The sequence below is a fragment of the Acomys russatus genome, chromosome 17 (genome assembly GCF_903995435.1).
Source record: "Acomys russatus chromosome 17, mAcoRus1.1, whole genome shotgun sequence".
NCBI lineage: Eukaryota > Metazoa > Chordata > Mammalia > Rodentia > Muridae > Acomys > Acomys russatus.
Genome location: NC_067153.1, coordinates 24,400,356 through 24,413,625, shown reverse-complemented (window position 1 = coordinate 24,413,625; position 13,270 = coordinate 24,400,356). Strand labels below are relative to the sequence as shown.

At 44.8% G+C, this 13,270-nt stretch overlaps 1 protein-coding gene and 1 long non-coding RNA gene across 16 annotated transcripts in view; one reads left to right on the top strand and one right to left on the bottom strand.

Annotated features, from left to right (window-relative positions):
- Positions 1–286: 286 nt before the first annotated feature.
- Positions 287–13,270, bottom strand: part of Washc5 (WASH complex subunit 5) — a 48,824-nt gene continuing 35,840 nt past the window's right edge. The window contains exons 22-29 of the mRNA XM_051159624.1: positions 12,447–12,549; positions 12,266–12,345; positions 11,146–11,249; positions 10,118–10,247; positions 8,605–8,701; positions 7,014–7,167; positions 4,929–5,016; positions 287–577 (exon numbers count right to left, since the gene is read on the bottom strand). Of these exons, the coding sequence (XP_051015581.1) occupies positions 521–577; positions 4,929–5,016; positions 7,014–7,167; positions 8,605–8,701; positions 10,118–10,247; positions 11,146–11,249; positions 12,266–12,345; positions 12,447–12,549 (813 nt within the window). The 3' untranslated portion in view covers positions 287–520. The remainder of the gene's footprint in view (positions 578–4,928; positions 5,017–7,013; positions 7,168–8,604; positions 8,702–10,117; positions 10,248–11,145; positions 11,250–12,265; positions 12,346–12,446; positions 12,550–13,270) is intronic.
- LOC127201216 (uncharacterized) lies at positions 1,948–3,231 on the top strand. Of its 15 annotated transcripts, none has more exons than XR_007832174.1 (6): positions 1,948–2,271; positions 2,392–2,511; positions 2,543–2,662; positions 2,814–2,963; positions 3,052–3,141; positions 3,172–3,231. It is a non-coding gene; the product is annotated as an uncharacterized LOC127201216 (long non-coding RNA). The 15 variants fall into 15 exon arrangements; XR_007832181.1 differs by having other exon boundaries at positions 3,082–3,111; positions 3,172–3,212; XR_007832179.1 differs by adding an exon at positions 2,694–2,753 and having other exon boundaries at positions 2,814–2,903; positions 3,082–3,212.

Here is a 13,270-nt window from a genome sequence, read left to right as displayed (position 1 = left end):
AACAGCTGACTCAGGGAGTACTCCAGGGTGCCTGGGGCTAGAACACGGAAACCTCAGAACACAGGGTATAGGACATGAATTGAGTTTACTGCTGGGCTGTCAATGGTCCTTACAGGCCTACAGAGGATGGAGCATCACCCTCCAACCCCCAAGCCACCTGTCACCTGGGCGGGGTTCCTAACAGGGTGTCAGTTTTTTAATCACAAGCAGGGCGACTCAGTCCTGACAATGCTACTTTACTGACGATCTGGAGTTGCCCGAGTAGTTCTGTAGAACATGAATTCATCCATCACAGTTACACTGAGCATTTAGGGGCAAGTACAAAACAGTTCCGCTTCTGCGTGATAAAAAATTCCACGATACCATGATTTAGACAATAGATTAGAGCTGAAAGCCATCTGTTAGAATGGCTGATGAGTCCCATGGTGGAGGGAAATGCAAGGTGGATGACCACTTGAGTTTTCATTTCCAAGTTCATTTTAGTCACAGGAAGACCTGTCCCTGAAGCAGGAGGAGGAAGTCACAGGACGGTTCGGAACTCATCGAAAATGAAGTTAGGCACATGTGCTTCAGCCACCTGGGATATTAAGCAGAAATTAAATCATGACATTGTAGCAGATCAGATTCACAATTTTACATATGATATTTCAGGAAGTGAAAATACCAGTGAAGCACTGGAATGAGTGAACTAGGAAATAGCCCATCGTTGTGGTGGCCTGTCGTAGGCCTCTGCTGTGCACCACTGACACACTGCCTCCCCCACATGCATTCACAAGGAGGCTTGGCTCTTAAAAGGCATTTGCGTCTAGGAGTACACCAATGAGAGGCACTAAGGAAGAGAAACCTGAGGCCAGGGGAAGACCAGAAAGGTTTTGAACGGCCTGCATCCTTTAAGTGGTTTTAGTAGAAGCAAGGAGGAGGCAGGGGTGGAGGTGGGGTGGGAAAAGGGAACAGGTGACATCTGAGCTGGAGTTTGAAAACCAGCTGGAGTTTTGTGTCTGTGATAATGAAGGTGTTCACCTGCTAAGCAGAGGCCATGCAGCAAATGTGGACACAAAAATCAGCACAAAAATCCTGAGAAACTAAAGCCAATGATCAAATCTGTACTCTTCCAATCCACACAACACACTCAAGCCTGGGATCATGTAACTTTTTAAGCATAGAGATTCTATTGATATTTTAACAGAGGCTTAAGCATGAGGCTACAAGAAAAGGGGTGCTCAGAAGCAAGGCGCATCGAACCATGGATACAACTCATTATGGGAGGGTTGATGGACCATGTGATCTCAGGTTCCCTCTGTAAAATCTATGCACGCCCTTGCACATGTATTGGTGAACATTTGCACATATATGCACTGTGTATGTTAATCTCTAGCCAGGTAAATTTCTAGCAGCGGAATTTCTGGGACTCCAGGGTAAATACACCATAGAAGCTTAAAAGGACAGATAAAGCTGAATTCCCCTCAAAGTCTGGGATCACTATATTCCCATCCATACAAAGGAGAATACACCCTTCCAAGCAGAGCCCAGTGTTTCACTTGTTGCCAATATAGTTGGGTTTGCCTTTCCCAAATATATGCCCTACTTGTACTTCACTAAAAACTACCTGTTAATATCCTTTATTCACCAGCTGAACAGGTAATCTTTCTTTACTGAGTTGAATGAGAACACTATTAATCTATTTTTTTGGTTTGTAGGTAATAGTTCCTATTTCATCTCTTGGTTTTTAAAGAGGTATTTGACAACATTTAATCTGGCATTAATTAGAGATCGGGTCTGACTCTTTACCTTCCCATTTTCTTCTTATGGTGAGAAAGCTGTGTCGGTACATATTTGTCTAAATGTTTGCTAACTGATCTGCTTCATAATTCGTACTAACTCTGTGTGCCACTAGTTTTAACAACATAGGTGCTGTTTTGAGCCCACACCACAAGTCACTGGTCCTAGAGCCACCACATGACTATGGCCTGTTTCTCCTGATGGAGGCCACTTTGTCCTATACACAGTTTTATACACAGAATTTGCCCATTGGTCCTGCTGTTGTCATGACAGTACCCCACTACTTTCATTTTTGTAGTTTTGTGTGTTAATATGTACTGTTATACTTTTTTTTCCCTAAAGAAACAGCCCTTTATAAAAAGCCAAAGTTTCAAAAACAAGTTAAATATTAACTGGGGCTTTGATTATAATTACATTAAATCTATAAACTTGGTATCTCAGAGCTATGTACATGTACGGTAGGTATCTCAGAGCTATGCACATGTATGGTAGGTATCTCAGAGCTATGCACATGTACGGTAGGTGTCTCAGAGCTATGCACATGTATGGTAGGTGTCTCAGAGCTATGCGCATGTATGGTAGGTATCTCAGAGCTATGCACATGTATGGTAGGTGTCTCAGAGCTATGCACATGTATGGTAGGTGTCTCAGAGCTATGCACATGTATGGTAGGTGTCTCAGAGCTATGCACATGTATGGTAGGTGTCTCAGAGCTATGCACATGTATGGTAGGTGTCTCAGAGGCTATGCACATGTATGGTAGGTGTCTCAGAGCTATGCACATGTATGGTAGGTGTCTCAGAGCTATGCACATGTATGGTAGGTGTCTCAGAGCTATGCACATGTATGGTAGGTGTCTCAGAGCTATGCACATGTATGGTAGGTGTCTCAGAGCTATGCACATGTTATGGTAGGTGTCTCAGAGCTATGCACATGTATGGTAGGTGTCTCAGAGCTATGCACATGTATGGTAGGTGTCTCAGAGCTATGCACATGTATGGTAGTTGTCTCAGAGCGATGCACATGTATGGTAGGTGTCTCAGAGCTATGCACATGTATGGTAGGTATCTCAGAGCTATGCACATGTATGGTAGGTGTCTCAGAGCTATGCACATGTATGGTAGGTGTCTCAGAGCTATGCACATGTATGGTAGGTGTCTCAGAGCTATGCACATGTATGGTAGGTGTCTCAGAGCTATGCCATGTATGGTAGGTGTCTCAGAGCTATGTACATGTATGGTAGGTGTCTCGAGCTATGCACATGTATGGTAGGTGTCTCAGAGCTATGCACATGTATGGTAGGTGTCTCAGAGCTATGTACATGTATGGTAGGTGTCTCAGAGCTATGCACATGTATGGTAGGTGTCTCAGAGCTATGCACATGTATGGTAGGTGTCTCAGAGCTATGTACATGTATGGTAGGTGTCTCAGAGCTATGTATATGTATGATATTTCAGTGATATGTATATGTATCGTATCTCAGTGATATGTATAATTTGAAAATCTCATTTGAAACAGACTTTCAGAATCTTACAGCTTTCCCCAAATTGTTCCTATTTCTGCTAGTGTCTATTCTTATTTTTAAAAATATTATTGAGGTCAAAGCCATGTCAGACCCCTTGGAGCTGAAGTTACAGGTAGTTTTGAGCTGGCTGATGTGGGTGCTGGGAATTGAACTCAGATCCTCTGCAGGAACAGTGTGTGATCTTAACCACTGAACCATTGTTCCAGTCCCTAGCTGTATTATTAATTACATGACTGCCTTCATACTTCTATGAATGGGACCTTTTTTTTCCACATTTATTATATAAGTAACTTATTTGTTGAACTTGTTTTTATTTTGCTTTTTTTTTGTCTTTGTTTTGTTCTGAGACAAGATCTCACTATATAGCCTTGGCTGGCCTGGAACTTGCTATATAGACCAGGCTGGTTTCAAACTCATAGAGATCCACCACACTCAACTTTTATTCTTTTTTTTTTTTTTTTTTTTTTTTTTTTGTTTTTAGAGACAGGGTCTCTCTGTGTAGCCTTGGCTGTCCTGGACTTGCTTTGTAGACCAGGCTGGCCTTGACCTCACAGTGATCCGCCTGCCTCTGTCTCCCGAGTGCTGGGATTACATGTGTGCGCCACCACTGCCCGGCTTCACCTTTTAATCTTTACTCAGGGCTTGCTCTACCTCTGAGCTAAACCCCAACCCTCTGAGCTCATTTTGAAAAGTTCTCCACAATTCTTAGGTTCTCATTACATTCTTAATAAGCAGTACAAGCTTTGTTTTCTTCTTAAATCTGGTGTATGGTCTTCCTTACCTTGCTAACATCTGTATAACAAAACAGGAGCAAGTGGCAGTAATATCATACGACTTAACAAGCATGCTACTGTCATTTCACTAAGTACTGCATGCTTATTAAGTTTTAAAAGGCCATCTGGCTTTCGTTATTAAAAAGTGCCTTCTGTTAAGAAAAGGCTTTTTTTTTTTTTAACACAGATTTATTTATGCACACGGGCCATGGAATGCCTTCAGAGGTCAGAGAACATCTTGTGGGAACCAGTTTTCTCCTTCTACCACATGTGTCCTGGGGAATGAACTCAGACTGTCAGGCTTGGCAGCAAGTGCCTCTACCTGACAATCCATTTTGTTGGACCCTATTTTTCATTTTTAAAAATAAAAAATAATTTTTGTAGCATCTGTTTTAGGTCTTTACATTTCTTAAGTCAAAATTTCCTTAAACTCCGCAAGGTTGATATTAGGAGAGCAATGAAGGAATTTCCTAGAAGGTAAAAGTCAGTTCTTCACTTCTAGAAGCAGTGGCCACATATATCTTTGGCTGTGGCCTGGACTTATCCTGCTGCCAGGGCTCAGTTGTTATGGAGAAGAAAAACAAAGCATCTGGCCAGTTAGGAATCCCTTCCTTGCTTGCTCACCTCACTGAGCTGGCCCTGAGGTGGGTGGAGAGTAAGCAAGGAGGGAGACAGAAGCCCTCACAGTGCAGGGAAGACAGGTGCAGTGGAGAGCAGGGGCACACAAGTGGGAGGGGCTGAGAGGCATCTGCTGAAGAACTACAGGACTTCACTCCTAGTGTACCCAGGGCAGCTGTTACTACTGCTTATGGATTGGTCATCACAGTCATCCTTTACTTTCTATGGCTTACCCTTCGGGGGAGCTTTGTGTACCGAACATAATCCTCCAGGAATAGAAGGGCACCCACAGCATCTGCAGGCATTTCAGGCATCTTCTGGCTGTAAGAGAAGTATGGGTCGGTTAGCTGCTTTGTATGTAAGCAGGCCCTTCCTTGACTAATGAGCAGCATACTAAGTCTGTAACAAACTCACAGGCACCCTCTTGATTGCTATAAAATAATTATCCTGTTGTATTTAGGAACTGACCCTGCAGGAAACAACCTAACCAGGGGCTGGTGCGATGGCTCAGTGGGTAGATACATGCCATCATGAATGACAGATGACCTGCGTTCTATGCCCGGAACTATGAGAGCAAGAAAAGAGCTGGCTCCCTTGCTGGGGGTTGGACTGCTACTATGTGATCTGATGCTAATCATTGTCCCTCAAGATCTGGCTGCTGCCCAAATGAGCAGACACTCAAGTCCCCAAAATGATGTTTGTAACCTTGCCTCCCTGTTTGACCAATAAAAAGCTGGTACCTGGGCAGGGCCAGAAGAAGGTAGGCACGGCAAAGGTTCAAGGGCTGGGGGAGTGAAGGGTCTTGGGAAGGAGAAAGGGGGACGAGAGCGGAAGAGAAGGAAGGAAGGAGGCAGCCTTGGGTTAGGTGGAGGAGAAGCACGTGGCTGACATGGATGGACGATTCAGCCCAAAGAACATTAGCAAGTATTTGGGATTATGATGGGAGGTAGTTTAGGGGATTAGTATCTGTCCTGTCTCAGGTGAATCAAGGGTATTTTAAATGACGGTGTCTGTGTCTTCATTGATTGCTAGCGGGTTAGAAAATACTGCCATAATTAGTCTAACAATAAGCATTAATTAGTCTATACTTCTAAATTAGCCACAACACTACCTGGAGGTTGTCTTCGGTCTCCCACACGCACACACATGTGTACACACACAGACAAACAAATGTAGTGAAAGAAAAAAAAAAGCCAAACCTTAACCTTGTCTTCAGCTTATAATATGGTCCTGTAGTCTGCCTAGAGTCTAGAAAGATGGATCCACACTTTAGACCCATCTCCCTTGGATGGCTCTCATACTCTATGACTTAATCAATGCCTGGCAGATCCCACACATGCCCAACCTGTCTTTCAGCTGCATTTGTACTGCAAACTCCTTTGAAAGTAAGTGAGTTGCCAGGATGGGTGGTACCAGACCTGCAAACTCACCTGCTCTGGAGGTAGATGCAGGAAAACCGTGAATTTATTGTCCACCTGGGCTATAGACTAAATTCAGGACCAGGCTGGGAAACAGCGAGACAATGTTTCAAAGAGTAATTGGAGGGCCGGGGTATGGTTTAGCTTTAGAGTTCGTACCTGGTGCATACAAGGTCCTAGCGTAGCAGAAAGATCTGCAGTATGTTGGCAAACCCAACTAAATGGTAATGCACTCACTTTATGTTGTGACATGGCAGATGCTCTCCTGCTAGGCTGACCCTTTCAGGCAGCAGAGCCTGGGATGCAGCATCCTAGGGCCATGGCTTTTGTTTGTGTTTTCCTACTCTAGAAAACTCACAAATGAACAGAGGGGAGCAAAGAATTAGAAGAAGCTGACAGCTTATACGTTTTGCTATCCAATGGCAACTTGTGATTCCTGTTGTGTTATACACCATGAACTCAGACTTTTCCTTGCCCTTGACACCGAGAAATCACTCTTTAGTGAGTGCAGTCATGTCTCAGTGGTGGGCACATTGAGGAGTGTGGCCCCTTTGGTAAGTGGAGCCACGTCTTGGTGGTGGTCCAGCAGGAATCCAGGGCGCCCACGCGCTGAGAGCTGGCTGTACACGGCAGTCACAGGTGTGCACTTTCTCTCTCATAGCATCTACTACTCTCCATCAAGCTCAGTCTTACAGAGTCCCTGCCAGTCCAACTACGGGCCATTTCCTGGCAGAGTGACCAAGGGTAAGCACTAGGGGGACTGCTCCTTGGGGAGCTGACCTGACTTATGTGTAGAGAAGCACCCACTCTGCATTCCTGCTTGGACAGTCATGAGAGAGAGCTGTCGTGAGAAGTTGCAGTCCCTTTTGTGACATTAAGTTCCACTGTTTCTGAATGTACCTTGTGCACTGCTCCATTGTGGAGCGGATAAACTGGCCAATCAGTGCCAGGAATTGCTCGGTGTACCGGGAGTGAAACTGCTTCAGCAGAGTGAGCAGGCCCAAGATGAGTGGCGGCCAGTCAACAGGGTCGGCAGGTTTCCGGCACACCATGCCTATGAAGGAACATATTACAATACCCAGTGAACTACTTGCTTTTGACAGTGGTCACTAAATATCAGCCCTCATCGATGTCATTACTGCTGGCCCGTGATTATTTTGAGGAAGCACTAATTCTGAGCTACCTCTTAAACTAGCTGTGAGGTTGGTGGAACATTCATTTTGTCCTGCACTATTAATGTCCTCTATGGTAGACACTCACCATGTACAGTAAATGAGAAAACCAAAATGACCTCAAATTAGCTTCAGCTAATGGTAGCATGGTTAGATACCCAGAAATGCTTTATAAGTGAAACCAGTTAAAATTCTGGTTAAAATGCTGTAAAATTATCTTTAAAAACATTTTTGATTGTTAAGGTAAGAAAAGGAGCACCGAGAGATGTCCTGTTTGAGTCTGGAGACTAAGCGTCTCACTATCACGGGACACCCCAGCGTTAGTGTCACCAACAAACAGCACCTGGCGGGAGGAGGCCAAGCTGGAAACCAATCAGCACTGTGCTCCTGTTCCCCTGCAGTACTGACAAGGGCACGATGCTTGGCACGGAGAGGAACTGTCCGGGGAACAAGGCCTAGGGCCAGGGAATGTTTCTGAATGAGAGGAACTAAAACAAACAAACAAGCAAAAAAAAACAAAAACAAAAAAACAAAACAACAACAACAACAACAAAACCCCCCGAAACTCTAAACTTTAGGTCCTAAAGAAAGTTCACAATTTTACTTTAAAAACATTTTAGGAGATTGGAAGGAAAAGATACATTTTGATGTGTTTAATTAAGAAAACAGCAATACAGTCCCGTTTGTAGGAATGTTCTTGCAGTGTTTCTGACTGAATGACTGTAGTGCTAGGTTCTCACGGCACTTGAAAAACCAACTAAATATTACGGAGAGCTAAACAAATTCTGCTTAATTAGATGAAAAGTCTAGAGACAGAGGACGAGCCTGAGAATCTCCTAGGTATTATAGAGAAGCTCACAATAAACTGGTCGCCAGAAAATTAGTTATATTGTTAGCCAGGACACCTATAATGAAGCTGTTGGTAGCACATGCTCTGACATGTAATCATGTGCACATTACAGTCTGAACTGGAGTCAATCCTGTCTCCTTAACTGCACTGTAACTCCTACTACAGTCCCGGCAGCCAGCAGCACATGGGCACCTGTATGAGCAGAACATGAATGTAACGAAGAGTCTTTTCCGCCATAATCAGCTACTCAGGCATTGACTGAGGAGAAGCAAGTAAAGACGCTGTTCATTCCGTAGGAGGCCAGCACACTTGGCTGATTTGGAATCCGCTGTGCACATCCCATCAATGGTATTATATTGCAGTGATGCAATGGCACTATTTCAGTCTATGACAGCATTACATGCAGAACTGTGTCCTTAGACATTGATCTACTGCTTGTTTATTACAAAGGAAAAACTTGGCATCGTACCTAGGTTTTTGTTATACTGAAGTTTTGGCAATTGAGCAATCAAAAACAGAAAGTTGACGATTGGGAAATAAGGTAAGCGCTTCGTTGTTATATAAATCTGGAAAGAGAAAAACACGAGAGATATATGGTTTCTTTATCATGCAGAATATCACAGAAAACAGTTTCAAACAGAACGCTCTGATATGCCTTCAGTTTGCTCTTCTGATTGCCTCCAATTGGGCAAGTTCCCTCATTTGGAGATTTATTTATATATGGCGCCATGCAAATACAGACATGCTTTAGCCCTTTAGCTCTCCTTGGAGAGAACAGCTTTGTTTAGAGACTAGAGTTCCTCCACCCCAGTCATGTTAATATCACGCCTGAAGAGAGGGGCAGGAGGTGATGAGCAGGAATGGCAGGGGACAGCAAAATGAGGAGCCATGACAGTGTGAGCCTGGACATATGGCTCAGCAGCTGACCATGGCTGCTCTTCAGCGGACTCCAGTGCAGTTCCCAGCACTGACATGGTGGCTCACAACTGTTCTTAACTCTGCTCCAGGGGACCTGACACCATCTTCTGGTCTCCTTGGGCATCAGGCACACACATGGTGCACATACATACAGGCAGGCAAATGCTCATACACATAAAATACAGCTTTAAAAAGAGTAGTTAAGGAGATATGGGGGAAAGAGGGAACATGAAACAAAAGGAAGAGGGAAAAGATCCAGGCAGCGGAGAACAGAGTGCCAGCCTCTGCTGAGGAAGAAAGTGAAGTTCTCCTTTATCACATGCTTCCCTGGCAGTCTCCCTCCCAGTAACATGGCAGAAAAAGCAGGGCAGACAAAGCCATGCCACTGGCTAGCTCCCTCATTAGCATGGAGCCTGGGAAAGTCCTGGATCTCTCCAACCCTCAGGCTCCTCTCCCAAGGGTGGCCTGTTTCAAGGGACTGCTTAGCACAGAGCACTGGGATCTCAGCTACCCTTTAGGTTCATCGTCTTGGTTTTATTTCAGACAAGGTCTTATTGTTATAATTTAAAATTCCCAAAAGTAAGCAGGGTAACCATCTGAAGTGGTCACCTGTGTGCATCCACACAAGTAAATACTTAAGCAAACAAGGTCCATCGGAAGTGCCGGCAGCTGATGTCAGTTTGGGACGGGTGCTGCCCTACAAGCCCTGGCACATATGTATGAGGAAACTCAGTGCTTTCTGGAGCGCGGAGTTGAACAACATGGAGCCTGGCATTTGTAACTGCAACCCCTGATGGCCACCAGGGGAAGCCTTTGCAGGCAGGATAGTAGTGTGGCCACCCAAGCCCCAGGCAACCTGCACTGATGCTAAACTTTCACTTTTCCAGAACACTGACCAACCACAGCAGTCTCACCCCCTGGGAGGTGACATCACTTAGAGACCTAACTGAATGGGGTACTGGGGGCTGAATGTATGTGATCCGTTACCTAGACAAAGACACCTTTTATACCACACAGCCCTGTACCCCCCCACCCCCACCTAATTTTATATTTTAGTCTTTAACCTTATTCAGTGGGTTGTGAATGCCAGCTGCTTCCAGATAGGCTGTGATTTCATATAATAGTGTGTTATCTTCTTTGGGGTAAGGAAGCGAAGGGTCCTGATAGTGGGCTTCAATGTCGGCCAGGAGAGCCCTAATGGGGAGAGAAGCAGCGATAAACATAAGTGGTCAGCTGAGTTTATACATCTGTAACCAAGTCTTGTCCTTCTGACTCCTGATTCACAGGCATGTGACTGACTGCATGTCACTGTGAAACCTTACCTAGGGTCACTTTATCTCTTAGAGTCAAGCTAGATCAAGTGGTTTCACTACTGAGATTATAAAAAAAATTATTTGCAGCTGGGTGCGGTGGCACACACCTGTAATCCCAGCACTCGGACCAGACTGGTCTACAAAGCGAGTCCAAGACAGCCAAGGCTACACAGAGAAACCATGTCTCAAAAAAACAAAAAACAAAACAAAAAAATCATTTGCATGTGCATGTGTGTATGCTCTTGGAGGCAGACGAAGTCCTCTGATCCCCTGGAGCTAGGGTTACAGGGGAGCTAGGGTTGGCCATCTGACAGACTACTGGGAACCAAACCCTGGTCCTCTGAAAGAGCAGCAAGTGCTCTTAACTCTAAGCCATCCCTCCAGTCTCTCATTGTTCGATTTTTTTATGAACTGCCTAAACTGTTTCTAAGACCTATTTTGTTAGAAGAGCTAACTTTGAAACGGAGAAACTTGGACTGTTTATCTGCACAGAAAGAGAGCAGCTGTCTGGAGGGGAGGGGATGTGTGCACCTCAGGATGTAGGCGCGTGCTTTCCCCTGCTCTCTGGTAACCATTGCTTAGTTCTTTAGAGTCCATTGCTTATAGATTCTGTTAACAACAGCTTCCTAAGTTGGGACATGAGCCTAGGAGTGCTGATGCTTGTTATGTGAGCAATACATGTTAAAAACCCAAAGACCTTCAAGGAACAAGACGTGAGCCTGGTGCTGGAAGGTGGGCAGCCTGAGCCCACAGGTGGCTGTCCCAACCCTGGCACTCACTTATTGAGATTGTCCAGAGCAGCTGCCAGGTGTCTGGAATCAAAGCGACAGGAAGAGTTTAGCTCATTGGCGATCTGCTGTCTCAGGATCTGCATCTGTCCAACCTGAGAACAAGTGAGAGGGCGGAGAGGTGGTGCACAGCGCGCCTGAGAGCAGGCACCAGCATGCGAGCTGAGCTGGAGAGCCTTGAGGGATGCGCCTTGGTGGACACCTGTCTGCTACACTCTCTCTGTCTCTGAGGTAGCCATGGCAACTCCTCTAAATGCCTCTGGCTTTTCTTTCTCTCCCACCTGAGAAACAGCCACACAGCAGCTTCATGTTGGAAATAAACATTTTATTTTTTGTTTTTTTGAGACAGGGTTTCTCTGTGTAGCCCTGGCTGTCCTGAACTTACTTTGTAGACCAGGCCAGTCTTGAACTCAGAGATCCACCTGCCTCTGCCTCCTGAGTGCTGGGATTAAAGGCGTGGGCTACCATGCCTGACTTTGAAATAAACATTTTTTTAAACACCCATGGAGCAGTCTGGATCAGTGGTTTCACTGTGCCTTCACTTATATAAAGTAGGAGACTGGATTCTAAAATAAGCTAGTTTTCAACTAAATATTAATCGCCTCATTTGTCTTTATTCCTCATTTTCAAAGACACAGTGTTTTATTCATAACATCTGGATAATTTATGCGGCCAAAGAGCCCTGCTTCTTAACATCAATGCCTGCACAGGAAGGAGAGGAACAAAAGCACTGTTATAATGCTATGAGGAACATACTTGGTCTAAAAACCGACAGACCAGAGCATCACATGAACCTGGAGGAAAATTCCCATTTCCTTGTGCAGAAACATTTCTGATTGGAGGCATTTCAGAAAGAAGACATTTTCTTGAGTAAGTGGGGAGCTGTGGGTCCATCAAGGAAAAGCCTAGTCAGTGGCAGCTCCAAAGGGAATGATAAAGGAATGAATGGTGTGAGAAATAAACTGTGGGAGCTCTGCTTTAATGACAAAAGGTATAGACTGCATAAAATACAAAGTCACAGGAAAGTAATCATTTGCAAACCCAGTGTTGAATAGCCCCGCTGTCCCTGGCATTACCCGGTGGTATTGACTGTCCTGCTCCCGCAGCATACCTTCATTATAGCCTCCAGGTAGGCGGTCCAGATCTTCTGTGTTTTGGTGATGGCAGAAAGGTAAACTTTACTTGAATTTGCTGAAAGTTAAAATATAATCTTAATCCAGTCAATTCAGAAAGGCTACAGCACAGCATTATTTCTGCCTTTGTGGGGGGGGGGGGTGTCTCAAGACACTTACCTACAATGCTTTTTAGGGGGCTGACAGCATTCATGAGTGTTTTTAAAGTATCTTGTATAGTTCTATCTCTCAGGATAATTTTCTGAAACATACTTAGGAAATTCTACAAACAAGAAGTCATGATCAAAATCCAAATGTAACAAACCAACACTCAACGCAAATGCTGTGTAGAACATCATACACCTAAGTCACACGGCCTCTCAGTGGGACGGTAGCAGGTACCCAAGTTTCTACTAAGAACAGTACTATAAGGTGGAGTTAAGGCTTCAAACACAGGTCTCTCTTTCCCAAGTGGAAATGAACTGAAGCAGTCTTCCCATAAGCTGGCCAAAGAAATTCTAGTTCACTCTCAGTTCCTATCCACCTGGTAAAACCATCGGTGCCTCACATCAGGTGACAAGTCATGGAGCACAGTGATTTAACTGTCAGGTAAGACCTGCTATGCTTCCCAGGTAGACACTAGACATGCAGGCCTGTAATAGGCAGTCTTTGTCTACTTGGCAGAGCACATACCTACCTAAGTGTGTTTGGATGTTTCCAGAGAAGCTTAATGCTAAAGGGAAGACCCATTCTAAACAGGGGCAACACCATCCCAAGAGCTGGGGTCCAAGATTGAATTAAGAGCAAAAGTGAGTCAAGCGTTAACATCCACCTCTCTGCTTCCTGACCGCAGGAGCAGTGAGACCAGCTGCTTTATACTCTTTTGACCACAGTGGAAGCCATTCTAGAAGCCAGGTCCTCCCTAGCATGATGGACTGGACTCTCCAACTGTGAGCCAAAATGCTGCCTGCTTGCCTAAGTTGCTTTTGGTGGGTGTTTTACCA